Here is a 24,333-nt window from a genome sequence, read left to right as displayed (position 1 = left end):
CCGTTTCAGCTGGCTCCGGGCTTCAGCCTCCTGGGGTGGCAGCAGGGCACCAAGCTTCAGCCTCCCCCACCCTTGGCTCCAGCTGTGGGGCTCCGGCTTTGGGCATTAGCAAGGCTGATCTTACAAGGCACCATGGTAAAGAGGCATGGTTCGGGCTGAGCCTGGGGTGTGAGGCCACAGAAAGGAGCTTGGGGCAATGTGGGGTGGGGGAAGCAGCAGGAGCCAGGGACATCCATGGAGGGCGGGGGGAGGCAGCAGGGACCAGGGGCATCAAAATACAACTATACCTTATTAAATCTGAAAAAAAAAACCCACCTTACATAAATAAATTACAATGATTTGGACAAGTATATGTGCATATTTATTTGTTTTGCCTAAAGTTAATTAAGTATGTTAGGAAAATTTGTCAGAGCAGCCACCAGCAAGAGTTGGTGGCCACACTTAGAGACCACCAAAAATTTTGTTGTGAAAACCCCCTATCTGCATTCCAGTCAAGCTGTACTCTCCTCTTCTATACTGATGGGGAACAAGCTGGGGGAGCATTGAGAGTGCAGGAGAGAGAGTCTTCCTGCTCTCTGTTCCTGTGTCTGTTGCCACAATGGGACCTAGCAGTTGAGTGAAGCAATTGCAGGGAAGGTCTGAGCTCCTGCAGTCCCAGGATGGAGCATGCTCAGTCTTTCTCGGAGACAGTGCATACACGCTCCAGTTATCACACAAGAGCTGCGAGGGGTTGCAGCATGCTCTGTGCAGATGGAATCTTTGGCAAATTTAGCTCCAAACTCTAACAACATTCTATTGAGCATATGCAAACTGAGATTTTTCAGAGGCTTATGACTTTGATAAATTTGGGCAAGGTTCCATGGAGATGAGAGAAGGTACATTCCTGACACCAGGGAGACCCCCTGCTAAATTTCAAGTTCCTGCTCCAAAGCATGGAGGTGTTAGAGCTTAGTGAAAAAGTTAAGATTTTTTTTTTAACATGGGCAAAACAACATTTTTCATAACCTCCTTCTTGGAAATGGCTGAACTGCTAAAACTTTCCAGCAATATTCATCCTGAGGCAGATACCCCGCATGGAAAAAATTGGCAGTCCAAACAATTAAAATTTGGAAAAGATATAAGTAACTGAAAACAGAACCTTATAACAGAAAGTGTCCGGCATTAACTCTGGGAATTGCTACCTGCACTACCTATAATAAGCCTAAGCAAATTGGCTTTGGGGACTGATTTTTGTTGTTTTGTTCCATCCCTATTTATTACATAACTGTTCTAAAACAGTGGTATAAATATTTCCTAATTAAATCCAATGGTGTGTAGTTTATTTTTGCTTAAAGTCCTTCTTAGAAAGTACCACAAATTTATTACAGTGGGAAATATCATGAGGTAAGTGTCAAATGGCTACATCTAACCCTCACTTGAGTATCTGAAATGTGCAGGAAGGGGTTGAGTTTCAGGAACTGAAAGCGGAAATTGATTGTCCTGTATTCTGCCATCCTTCCTAAAGCACAGCTCTCCAGATCCTCAAACTAGAGAGATTAGATCAGAAGGGGTGCTCCTACCTAAAAATAACTTAAACAAATGGCTGAAAAATGTAGAAGCAAGTTAGTTTGGTGAAGTAAATATTCTGTAAAAGTCTGCGTCAATGAGTTGCGAGTAAGGACTCAGAGTTGTCTAAATATGTTAGTTTTCACGAATCTTTTAGCTCTTTTAACTCAGTCAGAGGCAGATGCTCATTCTGATTCCTGGGTTGACGTCCGGTGGGTGGCATTTACTGGAGGACTTTGGATCTATAAACAAGTGAATGGATTTCTAGGCTCTGGGATCCTATTTCTGGCTCTTCCGCTGACTTGCTGTGTGATTTGGGGCAGTTCAGTTAACTTCTCTGTGCCTCAGCTTGCCCATTATAAAATAGGGATACTGCTACTTTGCCACTCAGAGAAGTTGTGTTAATTTATGGGCCAAATTCAGCCCTGATTTACACCCCATGCAACCTCACTGAAGTGAAATTCATGATAGAATTTGGCCTACTGTTTATAAAGCAACTCTCAGTTAAAACATGCTACAAGTGTTGTTACAAATGGTTTCAAAACACCATGTGTGAGAGAACCCAACAGAATGAAAACTGTACAAAATCTCTTTTGGCACATATTGTTCAAATGTATTGTGGTGTTCGGCTGTGTGTGATTTTATTTTTGCCTAAGAATTACAATTATGATATGACATGTGGAGAGTGTTTTCATACATATTCTAGTTTGAGCTCATCTATGTTGGATAAAGATGTCTGGAACTTGCAGTTCATGCTAAAGATTGTTTATTCGTTATAGAATTCTAATCACAGTTACTCTGTGAGTCTGGTTTTTTTTGTTTTTGTTTTTTGGTAAATAACTAGAAAGTTTTTGCTAGATTGTAGAGCCAATAAGCAGCAGGTGGTAGCCACAAAATACCAGAGGAGAAAGTCATACATGGGTTAAAAAAACACTGACAATATTTGGTAAACCTCGGCCACAGCCAGATCCACATGCACAGATCCATGAAAATCAAAAGGAGAGAGAATGTGGGAAACATTATAGTGCCCTTATAGCACACACAGATCTGTTGACATTTTTCTCTTGTTCTTTTCCCCCAGAAGGCAGAATTTGGCCCTACATTGCCAGGGCATGCACCTGACTCTTTAAAAAAATATTCTTGTTCTACTTCTTTGTTTGAGACACACTTCTTTGCAACTCCAAGTATACCCCATATACTGACCAATCAGAAGTGTAATACTAGATATGCAAATTAATTGGTTGATGCATCTTGTAGCTATCTTTTAACAGACAGGGATACCATATGTGTCTATTTAACAAACAAAACCAAAAACTGTTTCCACAATTTGCTAGATATATGGCCAACAGTGAAAAAACTACAGAGCAAGGTAAAAACTGCATCTGTGTGTTGTTATATTTTATGACCAATTCACTAAAGCCATAAGTGTATCCAGGCTTTCAATAGTGTTCTCCTGCTGTTGCTTCCTGTACTCCCTGGCTATAGAATCAGGCACTGTGGCTCTCATTTGTCTTACCCACATGAAAGCCTTTAAGCATCTGTGAGTTATGATTTGAGAAGGATCTGCTTTTTAAACAGATTATATTTATCACCATGTCTGCACAGACAACATTGTACATTGTATAAATTAGAAGATCCTAGACCTTTGAACACTAGGGGGCTGGGTGAGGTATTCCATGAGAGTACAGCGTCTGGCCATACTGATCAAACATCCTGGACTCACACCAAAAATACCAGATGTTTAATTCATGTAGAGGCCCTCCCATCACCTTTAACTACATGTTCAAATGGGGAAAAAATGCCTGAATGCAGTCGTCCCTTGCCGTGGTGCTGTCTAATTTCTAATTGCAGCTAAATATGATTTTTATACCAATCACCATGTGTACAAATCAAACAATCCCCAAGTCATGCCATTAAACTAATATGGATTATTGATATTCGTAATATCCCTGCTCTCCAAGGACAGATAGCACTGCTACTAGTTTTGATTGTTCCCAAGATATCAGACCTTGTAACTGCCACTGGTCCAGGATTGAATACAAGTCCTGGATCTTGCTTGAGTGTGATTTTTCAAGTCCTGTCCTGACACACGGAGGAAAGGAATAAAATATTTTTATGGTTAGGTCCTTTTATTTTAAAAAAATGGCTGCTGTGGGAAAAGTGCTTGACAGGATTGGAATGTTAGGAGCCGTCCTGGTGGAATTAGATTTGTGAGCCAACTGTAGGTAAACTCAAAATTGCAAATTAAGTGCAGTTCATTCCATGGTTTGTAGCTTATTTCATGGCCACAGTCCATTCCTTGGCGAAAATGATCATATGACCATCATCCTTCTATCCCAGACCAAAAGCTTTTTTAATAAAGAGTTAATCTTCCATTAATACAACAATTAATCCCTAGATAATTCCCCAGTCATCCCTCGCAACCTACAACAGTTGTTCCTTGTCCACGTTACTTCAGCAACATTCACACCACAGCACTCTTCCCTCCACAGCCCCGTCGCCCACTGCACACCCCACATTTTTTCACCTTCCATGTTGTCTCCCACATCCCTGCTCAGCCTCTCATGGTCTCCTTAAATGGGCCATTCACCACCTCCTCACTCCCAGTGGGGCAGTTGTATAGTGCACTGGGGAACCAAGGAGGACAAGAGGTGCGATGTCGGGGAGCTTGATGGTGATTGAAGATTTGATGGGAGGCAGGAGAGTGACTAGGGATCCCACTGTCTCTGTGATAAGGCATCAGTGCTTCAAGGGCTCCCTCAGGCCTGTTACCTTGGCTACCTGGTAGACCAAGTCAGCAGCACTGGGTAAGCCCTTGATGTGCTGGTATTTTGGCATAGAGGCCCGTAGTGACCTTGGCACTGCTGCTGGCATACTGGAGAGCTCAGGCAGTAGTACTGGAGGAGCCAAGTGCCTGAGCTGAGGCACTGGTGCTTGAAAGACTCCCCATGGTGCGAGTGCTTCAGTGTGTTGGAGAGCGGAGTCAGCAGTGTTTGGGGGGGGGGAGAGGGCAGGGTGTCTTTAAGCACCAATGCCTTGGCACAGACACAGTGATTTGTACATACTTGACTGAAAGAAATAGAACATTTGTTTGTCCTACAAAGGATTATTGTGCCAAAGTTGGAGACTAAATTCAGTCATTAAGATATAGAGCAGAGAGATTTTGGTCCTGCTTTAGGTGGAAATCACAGTGCAGTTTTGACAATGGAGTTGCTACTGACACCTCCAGACTATATTTCCCATACACAGAAAAGGGATCTAATCCCTAATATAACTACCAATCTTGACACAATCCTAATGATGGACATTCTAGAGACACCTCCATAATATTCACTGTATTTGGAAGAGATTTGTTTAATTTAAAAATGAGTCTGAATATTTTCCTTGTAGAACCTACTTCATAATCTAGCAATGAGTTTAGATAAAAACATCTCTGCAAGGCAGCATGAACTTTAGGATTAGTGTTTGCTAACGATAATAATAGAAAAGAACTGTTTTGTTTGTTATTGATGCAAATGATTATCCCTATTTAAGCAAAAGATAAATGAAGAAAAATGACCATGCATCATTTGTTTAAAAAAAACAACCCACTATCATACACATTTGGAATTTGTTTTGTTTTTGTTGGGCTTTGCAGAAATAAAGTCATAATGTGTTTTGGTTCCATATTGGGGTTTTTAATTATGTTTGTCACAAGGAATGACATGCTTAAAATAGCGTAAATAGTGTAGTCCTGGAATTTAGAACCCTTGCATCTGTAGTTAAATCTGAAATGAAGACATACCTCATAATCACCTTAGCAGTGTTCTGCGGTTTGTTGTTCCAAGTGGAACATTTTGGCGTAGGAAAAAGTGACCATCGGGAGAATACTGAAGAGTGAAACCTCCTTGGTAGCTGAATGCTCAGCAGGAGGGTAGATTGACTAACACTACACTCCCTGAGGCTTGAAGTAGTTGCATACCGATATGAAATATTATAGCCTGTAAAAATACCAGCTAAAATACAGTACTACTACCTTACCACAAGAGTATTTAAAATACATTAGAAAGCAGTACAGTTGGACCTACACCAATGGGTAAAAACATTTGATAACTCTATTGTGATAGCAGTGGTTAGCTAAACATCTGTTTGTTTGACGTCTGGGCTATTTTTATGGTTCGTTGGTCCCAGTCATCTGAGAATGAGCTTTAGTTGGCCTTAATTAACCCAGATAAGGGTGTACATGAGGGGGGTACTCTCCTCCCTCCCACAAGCAAAGAATATTTGAACCTTGTCTCCATTGCGTTTTCCTGAGCAGCCTTTTCTTTATATAACCCAACTTTTCTTCCTTCATTTTTATGTATAGGCTTTTTCTGTGGTGCTTGTCATCACCATAATGTCGGAGCACCCCACAACCATTAACATAGCCTTGCTACATCCCTTTGAGATAGGAAGGATTATTTCCCCTGTGTTACAGAAGGGGAAATGAGGTCTGGTTTGTACTGAAAAGTTTTGCCAGCACAGCTCTATCAGTTAGCAGTATGAAAAAATAAAAACATACCCTTAATTCACACAGCTATGCCAACAAAAGCCCTACAGTAAACACAGTTATACTAGCAAAAAAAGTCTCTTTGCTGGTATAGCTTATTTCATTTGGGGGAACTGGACTGAGCCATACTGTCAAGAGGTTTTTTTTGCTGGCATAAGCTGCGTCTCTATAGGAGGGTTTGACAGTATAGCGATACTGGTTTAGGTATACTGACAAACCCTTCCTAGTGAAGACAAGGCTGCAGGCAATGAGAGATTAAGTGACTTGCCCAAGGTCACATGAGAAATTTGGGGCAGAGCAAGAAACAGAAGCCCAAACTCCCAAGTGCCACTCCAGTGCCTTAATCATGAGCCTAGCCTTCTTCTACTTGACTGTATGTGGCAGCTTCGTACATCCTAGGAAAAGGCTGCACTTCCTCTGTGACAAGGAAAAGTGAGTATCTTCCTTTGAGGCTGTAGTTGTATCCCCTGAGCACTGCAGATGTTAGCTTTTCTTCCACCCACGGACTGTCTCCTCTTCTTCATGCCCACACCCTACCCCATTATCTGCTTAAGTTGTTAAGACTCGTAATGAACAAGGGGCTTTCAGCAAAAAAAGTTGTACAACATATTGGCAGCCAAGTGATTGGCTGGCCCTCTTTTTCAGCAACAGTCTTATTCTGAGTATGATCCAAGAGTTTTCTATGCATCTCTTTACATCAGTGACATAAGTATCGTCTCAGTTTATCCTGTCTAGCATTTCATTATAAAAATGTGTTCTAACAGGACCATGAAATGCTTCATTGTGGAGTGAATATTACCATAGAGGAATTCATTAAAGAATTTCATTATGTACTTTAACCTCCCTCCTTCCAGCCTTCCTCTGATGCAAAGAAACCTATGTAGTTATGAATGTTACCAGTTATCATTATTCCCTCTCCCTGAATGTAAAACAGAAAATCACATTCCTCGAGACAGCTTTGGGCCAAATTCTGCCCTTGGTTACACTCATAAGCTGAAGAATTTTGGCCCTTTTTTTCAGTTGATGTATTTGTTTAATGCAGGCAAGGGCTAAATGACACACTTGAAAGCAATCTGTGTTATTGTCTGTAGAGCAGAGCTTGTGTTTTATGAACTGGCTGATCATAAAGGCAGCATAAATCATGTAAAGCATTCTCATTTGCTTTTTCTCTTTTTTGCAGATGGGGCTTATAGAGTAGAATTGCAGTCAAATGTCTGCTCCAGGATATTTTAGTTGAGCTGTATGAGTCCATTAAACAAATGTAATGGCTTTTTGGAAAGAAGTGCTATGTGTTTCAAACCAAATGTTTTACATAGAGAACATCTGGGTATTACTGGTGTTTGTGTGTACAGCACATCAGACTGCAGCCTTAGCAAGCTCAGTTGGGAGGTTGCCTGGGATGTGGTTGTAGGATATGACAGTTCAGTTGTTATAGGGAATAATTTGTATGAAGTATTGCCATAAACTGAATGTTTGGCACAGGCAGCTGTGTCTTTGTTTCACTGTACACCCAAATTCTTCTCATTATCTGCCCAACAAAGCCCTCTATGACACTTTAACAGCCTATTATATAAGCTAATTTAAATGTTGGCTCATTCTGAACTATGGCATGCACATTAAAGCACACTTCAGAAAGCAGTCACAGTAAAAGGAGGGCTAAAATTGCTTCATTTTCAACAAGGCAGCTCTGTTAATCCTTGTCATGGATTATCTGATGCAATTGAGAGGTTAATGCTGTTCTTGCACAAGTTAATATAGGATTGAGCTGGAAGTTATCAGTATTATAGTGGTAGCCATGTGCATTCTTGTTTTTAGGAATGTAAAAATGCAAAACTAGGAACACACATAATTTAATACAATGCATGGTTTTATCCAGGGGCTAAAAAAATGGACTTAATTGCTGGTGTAATTCCAGTGAATGTAATGTATTTGGTTTTATTTTAGCTAAATCAGGATTAGTATATTTCTAGGACATGGAGCCAATAATTACATAATAATTACTACATTTTATGCAGAAAATGTCACAAATGTTTTTATTTAGGATCTGTTTTAAAAATTAAATTATTTCTGCCACTTAGCAAAGGAATGCCTGGCTCAAATGAGATGAAAGCAGTTCTGAGCTCCAGAGTAGCAAAATGCAACCTCCTCCTTCAGGGAAGTTTAAGTAAAAAGTTAAATAAAATGGGTTAGGCAGTGGCTAGCTCAGTCCCTCATGGACAGCAATTCACATTGCACAGCACCACTTAAATAGTTCTACACAGTATGACATGATTTGTGGTATTTGCTGAGATGAAATTCTGGACCAAGTAGAATGAGAGGGAATTGTTCTCCACTCTGGGGACCGTGGTACATCCAAGTCTGTGTTAAGGTCACTGGCAGGGTGAAGTGGGAAGCCTGCGTTGCTGCTGGTGCTCTACCTAACTTTTTGGCAAAAGGATTCCAGAAATCTGAGTACGGACTCTCCCTTGTTCAATTGACTCTGGCTAAGGCAGCTGCCAAGAAAAGGGGGTGTGCGTGTGATGGGGGTGGGGGCTACAGTCTGAGTGAGATTACACAGTCCGAGTGACTACATTGCCAAAGGCTTTTTTACCCGTTCCTTTGTTCTGGGTTGCCTCTTTTTCAAATTTCATTCTCCCCCAACTGTTCAGAACAACCACCTTGATTTCTGAACAGGGAGAATAGGTACCCTTCTCTGTGGCTGTAAAATTGCTTGGTAACCAGCTGCTAGATCTTGTGAAAGAACAATTCATTCTTCACCCTCCCTGTCACATCTTTGTCCACTCCAGTTCTACTGTTCCAGGAAAACCTGAGCTTGGTTGTTTCTGTATTACCCTTCCCACTGAGCCATTAGGTGGCCCCTCTTATTTACTTTTGATAAATAAAAAGGAGCAGCAGCAGGTCCCTCTGCTTTCAGGGATACAGATATTTCTTAGAAATCAGAGAAGGATGGAAAAAAATAATGTTAGCAATTCCCTTCCTCCCTCTGTAATAATTCCATGGAACTCTGTAATAATTTCCAGGATGGTCCATAACCAAAAAGGGCAATTAAATTAATACCATTCAGGCTGAACAAGATGAAACCAAAGTAGAATTATTACAAAAACAAGAGGGGAGTTTAATATTACAGAATGATCTGCAGACCTAAAACAAAAGGAAACTGGGTGAGGTTTAACTGACAAAGTTGCCAACATTTGAAAATATTTTCCAGGGTCAGTTCTCCAAACAGGATGGGGGACTGTGGGTTACTAGGCCCCCAATAGAGGATTGTATCTGCAGCCTGGTCCATTTTAGATTATTTTAGAAAATTATAATAATTTAGCCATCAGGGCCTCAGAGTTGATACTCCTGTGTGATAAACTGAAGCCCCTACCCCTCCCTCTCCATTACATACCTTTGTGTACCTTATATTATATTCTCTGTACAGTACACCACCCCTTGTATCATAATTGCTACCCACAACTGGCAATCCTAAAGCCTGAATTTCCTACACATCCAAAACTCCCATTGACCTAACTGGAAATTTTAGATGCTCATGAAATATAGGTCTGGGCCTTGATTAGCACAATCATATCCCAGGAATATGGATTCTTTAAAAATAAACTTTCCAAAGAAAACTTCTCCATGCTGTGGCGCTCAGACTGAAATATTAATCTCTTTTCCCTTTTAATTAATTCTCATCCTGCTTCCAAGAAGAAGAGTGCCGGGGGAATAAAACAAAATCCATATAAAACCCAGGATGAGCATTGTAAAAGTGTATGTATGCATGAGCACATAACCACCCCCTTGGCATTTATACTGTAAAATTACCTCTCATTAATGATGGAGAAGAGAACCCCCAAAAGTCTGTGGTTTGATGAGCATACAGCAGTCCTGATGCTTCTCTGAAGCTATAGAGGCCCTGTGAACTGGTGCCCTATTGCGTCAGGGCCTCCTTTTGGTCAGATGGAGTGTTGCACGTAGTCTGTTCAGTTCAGCGGGGCAATCAGTCCACCCTTCTTGTCTGAATCTCTGTAGTCCTACCCTGCAGGCAAAGACATTAAATTCTGTCTCACTGGAGTGTATGGGTTTCCCCTTATGTTTGGCAGGGGTTAGCTGGTCCTTGTCCTCAAGAGGCCTGGAATCCCCTTTGGTTCTTAAGTTTCTGTGGAGGGATAGGTTGGAAAACCCAAGCCCACCCACTCAATTGGGTTCCAGCTCAGGGCCCTCAACCCTGGCAGGCAGAATCAACCCTCAACAATTCTTCTCCTGTACCCTGAGCTCCATCCTACCTTGGTTCTATCGGTTTCTGCAGCCTGTGGTCATCTCTTCTCTAGGGTGTTGTCCCTCTGGGACAGCTTCTCACCAGCTTGCTAGCAGGACCTACTTTCTCTGGTCTACAGCCTCCTCTGGCAGCCACCCCACCCCTGTGCTTCTCAGCGCTTTTATTCTCCCAGCTGCTGTGAGGCTGCCAATCAGCATTGGCTGGTAGTTCCTGCATTAACTCATTCGTTGCCAGGCCAGCATGGGGTCTATACACCCCATGACATGCCCCAAAAAGGGCCTTGGGTCCATTATCTTCTCACACCATTCTACCTGCTGTGGGGCCTTATGGTAAACCTTAGGCTGCTGCAGGCCCTCTTTAGTGCATTAGGGGTGTGGCCAATAGACACGTTTCCCTCTTTGTGACATACTGAGGGGAGGATGGCAGACCTCTTCTCTTAGTAGTGTCTTCAGGGAGTACGTTTTTCCTCTCAATGGTCCTGCTCCCATTGAAGTCAAGGGCAAAACTCCTACTGACTTCAATGGGAGCTAGATTTTGATTGTTTAGAGGAGCATTCAGTGCTTCTCCCCTACGGTCTTTATTCTGAGAGAATGCTTTGTAGATTACTCCTTTGTTATCGTTCTGTCACAGAAAGCCAAGTATTTTTATCATCATGCCCATGCCCATGTAATGGGCCTTATTATTAAGATAGGTTTAATGATCTTAGTGGCAGTATACAGTAGAGAGAGAAAACAGGGTGAAGAGTTCCCTTAATGTAAGCGGTGTTAAACTTGTTGATCCATATCATCATCATCAACTGGACCTTATGGTTGAAAGGAAAATGTACCTGCAGGTCCATTGGAAGATTCTAGTTAATTGTAAGAAAGAGTTTTAAAATCATCCAAAACGCTTCTCGTTTTGTGTGTCATTTATCCAGCGTCTTTCATCTAAACATAAGCCAACGTATGTTACAGACATTGCTAACTGATGGAGTGCATTGTTGCAACTGTTTAACACACACAACAACAGGATGCAAGTTTCTAAGAGGATGTGAACAATATTTACGTTTAAATTATGGGATGGGGCGGAGGGGGGATGAGTAGTAGACAAGGAGAATATACTCAAACTGGAGTTTTGCCAAAACACCAAGACTAGGACCCTTGTGCTTGAGAAAAGTGAAGGGATTTTTTTAATGACCACAAGTGACCAGCATCTTGCTTTTACATTTCATCCCAAATCAGCACCTCCAAAGGGGGAGTGCCCTCTAACACTATGCTTCAAGACCAATTCACAATGAAGATGTTGCCTCCTGATTCACTAAAGTTCCTTTCTACTGCTTCAGTTTGGCATTTTTCATTGTATCATTGGCTATGGTAGCTGAAAAATCAAGCCTCAAAATTAATTTTGAAAACTGTCTTCCAGTATTTGGAGGAGGAATCTTTAGTAACCATGCAAAACTGAGCACAGTGATCATGGGACTTGTGAATTATTTCACTCCCCTTTTCCCTGATTTGCCAGTATTTTAAATTAGTAATAAACATTCTGCACGTGGACTTGCAGACCTTAAAGGACTGGCACATGAGACACTTGAAGTAAGTTTTCCTCCCTTGCACATGTTCTGGATGGTGCTGTGCTGTGTTTGGAAGCTGATCAATAACAAAGATTTCACAATTGTAACCTTATTCAAACTATGATATAAACAGACATTGAAACAGATGCTACTAGGTTTTTTTCCTACTTATAAGTAAAGTCAGCTTTTTTTTGTTCCAACAAAATTGTAACCTGGAAGGAAAGCAGTTAGACATTGTGGAATCCCAATTCCTTGTTGCGTTTGGCTTTAGTAAATGTGGAAGCCAAAAATAAACATTTGCTTGGCAACTTCACCAGAAGTTAATATAAATGCAGTTTTTATCCTTTCAATGAAAATGGCATTCAGTATTGGTTAACATTTCTTAAGGAGTAGTGACTGTGTCATTAAGGTTGTAAGACAGTTTTTATTTTAATTCCAATTACGGACCTATGGTGCTTACCAGAAAAAAAAAAAAAAAACCCTCTCCCCTCATCTTCTTTACAAGGCTTTCACGTGTCCAGAGGTGAACTTTCTTTGAAAGTTTGAAGGTAGTTGAACAGGATGTTTTTGAGTTATGAGACTATGGAAACGAGGTGGTTATTCACTTTTTAGAAATTGTTCTGTTATTTTGTCCATTCTCAACCTAAAAACAACTGGATGTAAAACTTCAAACTCATTTTTTTTTAAACTAATCTCCTTAGGAAGTATAGCATATGACTTTTTTTTCAGGCTGGAGTGCACAAGGTTTTAGGTATTAGAAGTAGCATTTTTGGATGTTCTGACAGGTCTTGACAACAGGTACAGGTTTCATTCCAGCTAATGTAAGAATTCATTTAAAAAAAAAATCCAGCCGTTTTTATTAGAAAGCTAGGCTTCAGAATTCATCTTACAGTCATCAGCTCCAGGGCACCTACCTTGAGTTATCGCCCCTGTCAGCTCACACCTTCCTCACTAAAGACAGCACAGGTAATGTTGGATCTCTACTCTTCAGTAGCTCCCCACACAATTACACTTAGAGAAAGTAATTTCCCCAGTTCCTGAACTGTCATTGCTCTCCACCACTCCCTCTTGGGGAGACGGAGTCTTTGTGAATGAGGTGGGATGGGTATTACAGAGTTCAAGGGAAAAAAAGGAAAATGGCAGGAACTTCTGTAGGTACCACGGCAAACTTGCTTCACTGTTGACTGTGCCAGAGTGGAGTGTTTCTGGAACTGCAGTGGTATACTATAACTGATATAACATGGGTGGATATCGAGAGGACGGATTAATGTTGATCCAACATTTGAAAAATTGGATAACACTTAAGTCCTAAGAATGTTTATGATATATTTATTCTTTCTTTTGAACATAACTACTGCAATATAGAAGTGTATTATTGCCATATTTAAAATAATACTTTTTGGGGGAAGGTGGCTTTCTTTAGAGTTGTAAGGTCCATCAATTTATATGTTGGTTTTGGGATGTGAAGTCTTCTGTGGCAACTGGATTGAGACTACCAAATTTAAGAGCTATCAGGTAACTGATGGTAACTGACTTAGGCTGGATTTGAACCAGCAATAATCTAGAAATAGAAGGTTTTACTGCTTGTTGACTGAGCCCTCCAGACACCCCTTTCCAAGATCCACTACATAGGGATGGAACACGAGTAATCAAACTGCTAACCCATATTTTAAGTCCTGTTGGGAAGAAGATTTATGCCAGACCAGATGAATTGCCTTTTATTTCTGAGGGTAAATCAATCTTGAAATGGTTGATGCAGAGCTGTCATTTCCCGTTAGAAATAATGAAAAGACAAGGCAGGGCTCCTTCCGAATGCCAAAAGAATGGGTCTGTCCAGGGAATTTTATTCGAGGATGCACAGTAAAAATATGCCAAGCAGCATTTACACAGCAGACTGAGGACAACAGGTACCAAACAATGAAGGGATGTAAATTTTCCAGCAGGGCATTACTCAGGAAATACGCACATAAATCCTGTTAACATGTACCATGGACAAGGATGAGGGCAGAAGGGGAGGAAGGGTGTTGCACAATATGCCTCCTGTCACCCACTTTGTAAATGTATAGCATAAATCTCTTGGTCTGATTGCTTCTAGTGCTCAGTATACCTGGTTACTTACACAGGCAGTTTTTTGAGTCTGTGAATAAAAGAGGCATGATAAAGGCAATGAAAATCAACCTAATATTTGTGAGTCACAATTCCTCTTCTATTGCTGAGTCACCACTCATGATATGATAATGGCATTTACAGCCAGCAAAATTGGAAACGAAGAAGTAAAACACAGATAAAAGTATCCTGGCTCTCTCTAAAGGCACAGGCACACAATGTCTCATCTTATGCAAATAAAATTTTGATTTGACATTTATCATCTAGACCCAGGACTTCCAGTGCCTGAGCAGGAGAGAGTTTCTCGACAGGCGGAGATATGGTAGCCGTAAATCAGCTTCAGATTTGGAAAATAGAATCTTTTTATATGACACATTGGGATGTAGAAGATTGAAGCAGATGGTTACAGATGTTCTGTTTTTATCATACTGAATGAGGTTTCTGTAAAAGTTACCTCACCTTTTAAGAGAGAGAAATCAAAGGTGCCTACATAACCTTTGATTGGCACATGCATGCTTGCCCTTCTGGGATTGTTGATGCAGCTGCTGGCTCTCAAACAACAGCATTCGTCTTTGGAAACATCCATGTAATGACATGAACAAACACGCAAATAAAAAAAAAAAAAAAAAAGCAAAAGCCCTGAGGTTTAAATCAGCAGGGTTCCATTGGGTACAGATTGCACCATTGCTTGCTTAGAGGAAAGAATTTAAGCAACTTCCCTGATTATGACACAGTTTGCCAATCTGCTAAACAATAGAGTTGGGTAGCTTATAAATAATTAATTAGGATTTTGCTGCATGATTGTCTCCCAGGCGGTAATCTCCATGGAGATGATTTAGCTTGCAGGATCTGAAAAGTAACAGACTCCAAGATGATGGTACTGTGATGGCCTCACTCTCTCTGCCCCGCAAAAGGAGAACACTCGGAGATGTATCTGTCCAACGTACAAGGCCAGGCACTAATTTTACAGCAAATCATATAATGCCTTTTTATCCGACTTTCCACTCAGCACATGAAATGGTTTCTGTGTCTCTGCAGAAGCCTCTTGTAAAACAGTTTTTCGTTTATATTGAATATGGCTTGAAGTCAGATTGCCAAGAGAGCTGTACTTCTGCATCTCTGGTTAAGAGCAGGAGTATGGCCCAGGAGTTTGGGAAGACACACAGGAGGGGGCTCTAGGAGAGGAGATCTCCACAAGGATGCCCTTGTGGAGTTCTTTCCTGATTGTTCACCTTCCCCATGGAATAACCCAAGGGATCTGCCCCCAAACCTAGCAGATCCAAAAAAGCCCTTTACCTAGCTCTGATCCCTGGTGCCTCCCTGGACCCTGGCAGAGCAACTCCAATGGAATCACACTTGCAAGGGCCCCTTCCACCCCAATCGACTGCAGCTTCCCTGGGGGGAAGCGGGGGGAGGCTCCATGAAAAATATAATACAGTCCCAACCTTTATTATTTTTTCTGACTAAGCTCCAGGGGGCTGGGGGAGGAACATGTCTCCTCCTCCCTCCCCCTCCCACACACACTGGCTCTGCTCTTGGTCCACCTCCTTGCATTTGGTCCACCCAATCTATAACTCCACACATAGAACATAAGAACGGCCATGCTGGGTCAGACCAATGGTCCAACTTAGTACTCCCACCCAGCCACTCCCCTGTCCCTATGTGTCCCTGTCCCCCTTCTCCCTGTCCCCGTGAGTTTCTGTGCCCCCGCTCAGACATCTTCTGTCCCTGTGTAGCTCTGAACCCTCTCCCCAATCACCATGTGGCCCTGCACCTCCCTCCCCACTGTGGCCCTGTGCCTCCATTCCCTTTCAGCTCCTGTCCCAGTCTGTCCTCCCCCACTAGCCCTTATGAGCCCCTGTCCGACCCCCCAGCAGCCCCACACTGTCTGTCACCCAGTAGCCCCTGTCTCCTGGCCTGGCCTGACAGGAGCTGAGTAGAGGGCAGGCCTTTTCTCTTCCCTAGCTGGCTGGGAGCTGCTGCTGCGGTGTATCACCTCTGGTGGGCAAAAGGCAGAACTGCAGCAACATTTCGGCAGAAGCTTTTTTGTGCGCAAAAACTTAAAAATATGCATAGCTCATTAATTATGCACACACGCAGTAGCACAGAATTCCCCCAGAAGTAAACTAGCCCAGTATCCTGGCATCTGACAGTGGTCAATGCCAGGGGCTTCCAAGGGAATGAACAGAACAGGGCAATCATCAAGTGATCCATCCCCTGTCACCCAGTCCCAGCATCTGGCAGTCAGCACTGGCTCTTGACCTACATCTTCCATGAAGTCCAGAGGAGGGGAAACAGAGCCACAGAACTAGCTTGGCCTGACTACTTCCCATCACACAGTGATGATCCCCTCTGATCACAGATTTGAGGAAGTGGTGGCCTGTGTATACTTTAAAACACCACCCACCCACCCACAGACCCCAAAAAAGAAGCAAACCCTATTCTGCTTTAAATAACGCTTTTAAGCTGCATTTTTAACATATTTCCTAGTGACAGTAGTTGGTCTTCCTCCCTCAGGGGATTGCATTCTCTCCCTGATGTCATTTCCCCTGCACTCTTAGAATGCTGTTGCAGTAATAAATTGGAATTTGCTCCACAGCCTAACTGGGACGCCTAAGAGGTTGAATCAGCTTAAAATTCCCAGCCTCCACAATGAAATGGAACAGCTTGTGAGCACACAGATGGATCTTTCTTTGTTTATTTTTCAAACACAAAAATATTCTACAGAATAGAAGATAAGTTTGGCTGATAAGAAAACACATATTATCTACAGAAATTATGGGGGGAGATTCTATGGCCTGTTATGAAGGAGGACAGGCTACATAATCATAATGGCTCCTGCTGGCCTTAAAAATTTATAAATCTATGCCATAGGGCAAATTCTGCCTCTGTTTACATTCTTGCAATCCCAATGGGGAATGTATCAGAATTTGGCACATTGTCTTTAAAAATCAGTTAGAAACAGCCAAAAGGAAATGTTTGATTCTTTCAGGAAAATATAGCTTTATTGTTCAAGATTAAGTCTCTACAGCTTTTTCTCCACCCTCACCTGCCAATAACCTGATGGCCAGATTGGTCCCACAAACCAATGAGTGCCCAGGAGGTGGACACCTACTACCTACTTGTATTCTTTACCAAGTGTTTATAATATGTCATATTTTGCTGTGCACAACGCTTTTACTGTATCTTTATGGAAAATTCCATCCATTTTGCTTTGCCCAGAAGTCTGGAAAAAGTGAAACATTTCTCATGAAGATAGCACTGAATGTACAGAAACCTTTGTAACTATCATGAACCATCTATGAAATATAACTCGATACAAAGTATTTGCAACAAACAAAAGCCAAATAAGTATGAAACATACTTGGGAAATTCTCCATCATCCCTCCAGGCAGGCCCAGAGAGTGAGTATAAATCCTCTTTCCAGCAAACTCAGACAGGTAATTTATTGTAGCCCTGCAAAGGGAGTAACTTTCTTCCCCACACTTCATGCCCATCCAACTTTGCTAGCCATTGCTTGGAGGAGTGCCGCCATGGCTCTGCCCCATCTTTGCCTTCTTGTTTATTGGAGAGGGAACAATCGGTGACAGGACCCAGTGTCATGATGTGATCACTGGTGGCACAATTGCACCAGACTGTTGAGGGGACTGTATTTCCTTGCAGGGCCATATGGGGGTTAGTGACAATCTAACCCAAAATGTTTAAACAGTAAAGTGGGGTGTTGTGGTATTTTTATAATTGAAAGCTTCATTTCCAAATGCAGGGTTATCCACAGTGCAGAAGTTTCTACTTTAAAGTTATACTTTTAGATACATTTTCTTTTCCTGTCAGTAGATCAGCAAAGAGTGGGCAAATTATTAACACTTAAAATTGGAGTTAGCTACTTCCCTGAAAAAAGGTTCACCGTTGGTTAGATGTTTTTGTCTCTGTTGTTACTTTGTGTTTCTGAAGAGTGCAGGATTTATTCTGTTTACTTCTGGCTATCTTCAGAATGCGGGGGGGGGGGGGAATTTTCCAGCTCCTCCCCACAAATGAACTCAATCCTGACCAATTGTAGGACTGAAAGGAAAGTTCAAATTCTATGCTCATATAATCCTTGGCCTCAGTGTGTGACTAACAAAGATTCTAGTTAGCGCTACTTGTGATCCTTTTGTGTGCATATGTGCAACGGACACCTGTCCTCTAGGAAATGAACTAAGACCAAATCATCCTATTGTGGTCCCCAAAAAAGCCATCTTGTGGCAACTGCTTTTGGACCCAGTTCTGGAAATGCACATGCTTAACTTTGCACTTGTGAATAGTTCCACTGAAGTCAGTGGGACCACTTACATGCATAAAGATAGCCATATGCAGAGCTGTCCCTTGTGTATGGCGAATTGAAGTGACTGCTCCGACTCTGCGCTTTGGGGGGGCCCCACGGGCTGGTGCGATTGGCTGGCGCAGTCGGTCCCAGAAGTGCCGGGTCAGCCCCGGAAGTGACAGATTCGTCACTTCCTTCCCGGGCCCCGTACTCCCCTAGGGACGGCCCTGACCATGTGCTTAAGTGTTTGCAAGATCAGGGCCTTTGTCTCTATTGATCTTGAACCTGTGACATAGGAATGAAAGACTTTGTATCTCTCTATTACAAACCAGATATGTTATTGTGTCTGCAACTAGGGTTCTTAGTTACCCAACACATCTCATCAGTTCAGGAGGCTGGGAAAAATTAAACTGCTCTGATAGTAAAGTTACCAAAAATACCATAATTACATATCCTGAGATATAAAGCTAGAAATGTTTTAAAATCAGCAAAACACAAACAAAAAGTGTGGTAAGAATCATGTACCGTTTTCTGGGATTACCATAGGGGCTAATCACACTTCTGCAGTCAGAACTAGAACTGGGTTGTCCTGTTGATAAGGTTGGCATAAAATGCATATTGTATTTTATCCTGCCAAATTTCATGTACTTTGACACTTAACATGTTGTGATGATGAACAGAATAGATCTGTTGCTTTCAAAGAAAGGCATCTGCAGGATGAACAAATAAGTGCTTTTTAAAATGTATTTTTCAATTAAGATAATAACTTCTTAGGCCTAAGTTTTTCAGGTTCCTCATGTACAGTCTCTGGCATCAGTCCCATAATTAAGATTCTGACAAATGCAGCCTACAATACCTCTAGTGCTAAAAGAATAAACACATTTTAGAAAAGCTGCTTTTTTCCTGAATGTATTTTTGTGTAAAATAAATTTCATAAACAGAAATCCGTTAGCAGCATTTAGAGTGCTTAGAAAAGACTTGTTTTACATGTTGATACTGTAACAAGCAGATAGAGATCTTGTTTTGTTCACTGAGACCAAAACAGTGACATATACTATAATTTCCTAAAATGCCATCATGGCACTTAAGAGAAACCATTGAACATGTTGCAATGAAATACTTCAAAAACAATAGAACTGAAAGATATTGGGCCAGATCCTCATCTGTGTTGATTCTTTCAAGTCAGTGGAACTGTGCCAGTTCATACCAGCTGACGATCTGATCCTATCTGTGTGAATTTGGTGCTGGTGAAAGTGACAGTTTTGGAGACTGAAGTTTTCTCTATCCACAAAAAAGCAACACCATGGATGTCAATATAACCTTCTGAACACTGTAAGTCTGAAGTGTGCAGTCTCAACTTGGGATACTGCCTCTGTGGGGGAAAGATCCGTGTCCACGCCCAGTCAATACTTGGTCTTTAAGATGAGATTGCTGACAAGATTGCTAGTCTTTGTGATATTGAGTCTATCCACTTGGAATTGGGCAGACAACCATACTTGTATAGGACACCAAACAGACATCAGATGGTAACAAGAAAAGGAGTACTTGTGGCACCTTAGAGACTAACCAATTTATTTGAGCATAAGCTTTCGTGAGCTACAGCTCACTTCATCGGATGCATACTGTGGAGCTGTAGCTCACGAAAGCTTATGCTCAAATAAATTGGTTAGTCTCTAAGGTGCCACAAGTACTCCTTTTCTTTTTGCGAATACAGACTAACGCGGGTGTTACTCTGAAACCTGTCAGATGGTAACAGTATTCAATCATTATCAACCTAGGCTGTATTTGATCCAATGACCTACAAGTGAAATGTTCCTTATTCTATTAGAGCCAGGTTTTGACGCCTTTACTCATGTAGAGTAGCCCTATTCATCTCAGCGGAGCTCCTCATGGAGGAAAGTGAAACTCACAGTGGGTGAGGGTGTCAGAATCTAATAATCCCCCAATTCCCTGAGCAATCCATTCCTCTTAACACAGCAGTTTGGGCGGGAAAGTAGACTTCCATGTCTGAGACAGAATGAGTGTCATGATCCACATTGTGGAGTACCTGTTCTTGGGAGAGGCACGCCACCTTTCAGTCTCAGTTTCATTATATGTTAAAATGGGGAAAATAAAGCTTACCCTCTTATCTCTCAGGAGTGTTATGAGGCTTAACTAGGTAATATCTGCACAGCACTTTGAACATGTAAAGTGATATGTAAATTCTAATCAATATTATTCCTACTTAGCATAAGAGTCTAGATTCTGCCACCCTCACTCACACTGAGTAGGACCGGAATATGCATAGAGTCCTATTAAGGGGCAGTACCTCACTCCACAGGTAGTATCCAATAAGCTAATGCTCACTTTAAGAATTGCAGAATATGACCCAAAATGTGCATAAATACTCTGAGAAAAGATCATCAGCTGACTTCAGTGGAGCAATAACAATTTATACCAGCTGAGGAGCTGTCCCTGTATTCCTGAGTATCAGTCACTGAGACCAAAAGAGCCTGAGGGACAGGTGAAGAAGTCAAAGTCTGTGTTACTGATTTGCATGAGAGATGTTTCTTCCCTCATATGGGGTGAACTCCTGGACCTAAGAAATCAGTGGCAAAACTCCCATTGACTTCAATGGGTCTAAGACTTAAACATACAGGGTAAAATTTTCAAGAGAGCCTAAGCCTAAGCCTTAGGACCCCAATTCCCATTTTCAAAAGTGACAAGCACTTAGGAAAGAAAGTGATAGTCAGTGAGACAGGCTCCTAAGTGCCTAAGACTCTTTTGGAAATTGGATTTAGGATTCTAAGTCACTTACGTGCTTTTGAAAAATTTAGCCACAGGAAGCACATCTCACTGTACTCCAAGGCAAGTTCAAAGATACATTTTAATGTCTATATGCAACCATAATACTTAGTCCTGCCATGAATGCAGGGGACTGGACTAGATGACCCCTCGCAGTCCCTTCCAGTCCGATGATTTTATAATTTGAACCACTGTTGTGTATTTTTCATATAAAAAGCATATACTTCCATGTTTAAAATAGAAACTAATTATGAGAGTTAATTTTCCTGTTTGTCAAGTATAGAGTTAGGATGCTGGCAGGCTGTCATGCTCTCCTGGATGCCATTATTCCTTTCCTGACCCAGAATGGTGAAGAATCATAGAATCATAGAATATCAGGGTTGGAAGGGACCTCAGGCGGTCATCTAGTCCAACCCCCTGCTCAAAGCAGGACCAATCCTCAATTAAATCATCATCCCATGAAGAATTTGCTACCTGTTATATGCTTGACAATAAAATCCTTCTTAAATTCTTCTTGAGAGCCAAGTGCAAGACTGTCTTATAATAAAAGGCAATGGTTCTCAAACTAGGCCTGCCGCTTGTTTAGGGAAAGCCCCTGGCGGGCCGGGCCGGTTTGTTTACCTGCCGCGTCTGCAAGTTCGGCCGATCGTGGCTCCCACTGGCTGTGGTTTGCCTTTCCAGGCCAATGGGGGCTGTGGGAAGCGGCGCAGGCTGAGGGATGTGCTGGCCACCCTTCCCGCGGCGCCCATTGGCCTGGAGCGGCGAACCGCAGCCAGTGGGAGCCCGGCCCACCAGGGGCTCTCCCTGAACAAGCGGTGGCCCTGGTATGAGAACCACTGATAAAAGGCATGTTTCTACCCGTGTCTAAATTTACTTTCAGGAATGCGTGTGCTGCTCCAAGAGCCACCCACATCCTCCTTGTAAACAAGGTATGCACTTACAGCCTGCCCAAGTGCAGAAAAATTGAAAGAGAGAAAAATCATGCGATGTCTGCTAGTGTTAGCCGCTTTAGCCCTCTGCTTGGAATATCTTTGATGAGGACTTTTTCTTCTTACCTTTACTGGAAAGGTGTGAATCCGAGATGAAAACGTTGCTTTGCACTGTTACTTTTCGAACTTCGATCCCAAATGTTTGGGTCAAGCAGCAGAAAAGAATTGTTTAGCTTTTAGATATGACTCCCCTCATCCTTTACTGCCTGCTGTGTTCTGTTGTTCACTCAGGCCCTGAATCAGGATAGCATGTAAGCACATGCTTAAAGTTGAGCATGAGTTTAAGTCCCATTGACTTCAGAGGGATTTAGGATCATGCTTAAAATTAAGCATGTGCTTAAGTTTTTGCTGAATAGGGATGCCTTCCCAATTTGGGGACTCTGTAGTTCCCATTTAAGCACAGTTCATGTTAATATTCTTTAATATTTTTCCCTTTCCCTCCAATGTCCTTGATGCTACACATAATAATTAAAAAGGCACCAATAATGCCATTCACAATTATTGATACATGCAAACAGTGTTTCACAATAGACTGGAGCATTGTAAACCTAAATACTTTTTCACAAGGCAAATCGTTTTCTCAGGAAAGTTCCATGTTATAATAAGCTTGTGGAATAACAAAAGTGTTATTCACCCACAAAAGGGTGGTCTCCATAGTAGGAACAAGGTCATTGGAGGAGCATTGGAGGATAATGATGTTAGACAAAAGGCTAATGTTTGATTTTAAACTAGCTGATAATGTATTCCTTGTGCCCTGGCTTTAAATAAAAAAAACCATTTGGGGTAAGTATCTGTGATCATAAAGTCAGTGTTGCCATTTGCTGTTATTCAAAATGCGTATTCCCCCTATCAGGGTCTTCCCATTGTTGATTTATGCTTTTTTTCTGTAGCATGATCTGACCTCAGCAATTATTTATGAGCTTGCTCATATAAGTCCTCTCTTTCACAGGCAACTCACACACTTGCTAGGGCTTTTTGAATCTGAATTTGTGCTGCAAGTTCACCTATCACTTCCTCTGTTCCCACCCAGCTTTTTGGAAAGATACCCAGTCACACGATGTGCTTGTGAAAGGTAGCTGATTGAGGAAGGATGCAGGAAGGATATGGTTTTGGAGTGATTGCATAAGTGCTGTATAGGACATGAAAGTACAGGATTTATACAAGAGCGATTTTCAAGGCAGTGGCTGCAAATATTAAGGATTTCTTTATTTTTTACTTAGGCCTGCTCAGGACTTAGGACTTGTATTGTAGCTCATCATGTAATAACTTGTATTAATATCGTGCTTATTGTGTGAGCTTGGCCCAATATATTTTGTTATCAGTACCCTAAAATATCGGTACCCTAAAGTTTCTCTGAAAAACTAATAGGATTTGTAAGGGGAATGGGCTAAAGCTTTTGTGTGAGATTGTCAAAAACAATCAACTCTGACCAAATGCTGTTCTCATTGAAATCAATGGGGGGCTTTACCATTGACTTCAGATTTAGGCCAATGCTGAGTCCTTTTGAAAACCCCACCCTTTTTTGAAAGATAAAGCTGTACAAATAAAAGTCTCAAAACTTAATGTGATTCACTGCAGTAATGAGAGTGTACGCGTTGTAATGAAGTGGAGGGGGCATGGGGTATGTATTTTAAAACTTTGTTTTGGTCATTCCACATTCTGCCAGCATCTGACATCTGTATTTATTTTCAGAACTCTCCTAATAGATTATTTGCATCTGTTCAGTTCCAAGAGTAATGCTCGATTTCCTGAATTTATAGGTTGCAATAAAATCCATTCGTAAGGACAAAATTAAGGATGAACAAGATATGGTTCATATCAGACGGGAGATTGAAATCATGTCATCCCTCAGCCATCCTCATATCATCACTATATTTGAAGGTTAGTGACTGCGATTCTTTTCACCATCTGTACTGTTTGTTGTCTCAGACCTAGTTTTCTTTTAGGTTATATGCTTTTAGGTTAGGTCTTATGCCATCTCTTAGTTTTGTGCACCAATTCCCCTTCAAATCGTATTCCACTTTGCAAATGTACACCACCTCTCTAGCAACCACAGGAATTCCTTGCGTGGGGGAAGTTGTTAATGTGTGGCTGAAATGCTTCTGTCTGAGTGTGAGGAGAGCTGTCACACAAACCATCCAATTTTCCCTGTCCCAAACCAGAAAATCAATTTCATTTCCCCCCTCCCACTCCAATTCATTTCCTCCCCCCAACAAAATAAAATCAATTTCAGTTCATGCCCCTCAACCACATAGAAAGTCAAACTAGATG

The 24,333-nt window shown here is 41.7% G+C and overlaps 1 protein-coding gene across 1 annotated transcript in view; it reads left to right on the top strand.

The window, feature by feature from the left end:
* Window positions 1-24,333, top strand: part of NUAK1 (NUAK family kinase 1) — a 59,802-nt gene that overhangs the window by 6,404 nt on the left and 29,065 nt on the right. The window contains exon 2 of the mRNA XM_073324253.1: window positions 23,823-23,943. Coding sequence (XP_073180354.1) covers window positions 23,823-23,943 — 121 coding nt within the window. The remainder of the gene's footprint in view (window positions 1-23,822; window positions 23,944-24,333) is intronic.

This window comes from Lepidochelys kempii, chromosome 1, assembly GCF_965140265.1.
Source record: "Lepidochelys kempii isolate rLepKem1 chromosome 1, rLepKem1.hap2, whole genome shotgun sequence".
Lineage (NCBI taxonomy): Eukaryota > Metazoa > Chordata > Testudines > Cheloniidae > Lepidochelys > Lepidochelys kempii.
Note: the sequence above shows the minus strand (reverse complement) of the source record. Positions and strands in the feature narration are given on the sequence as shown.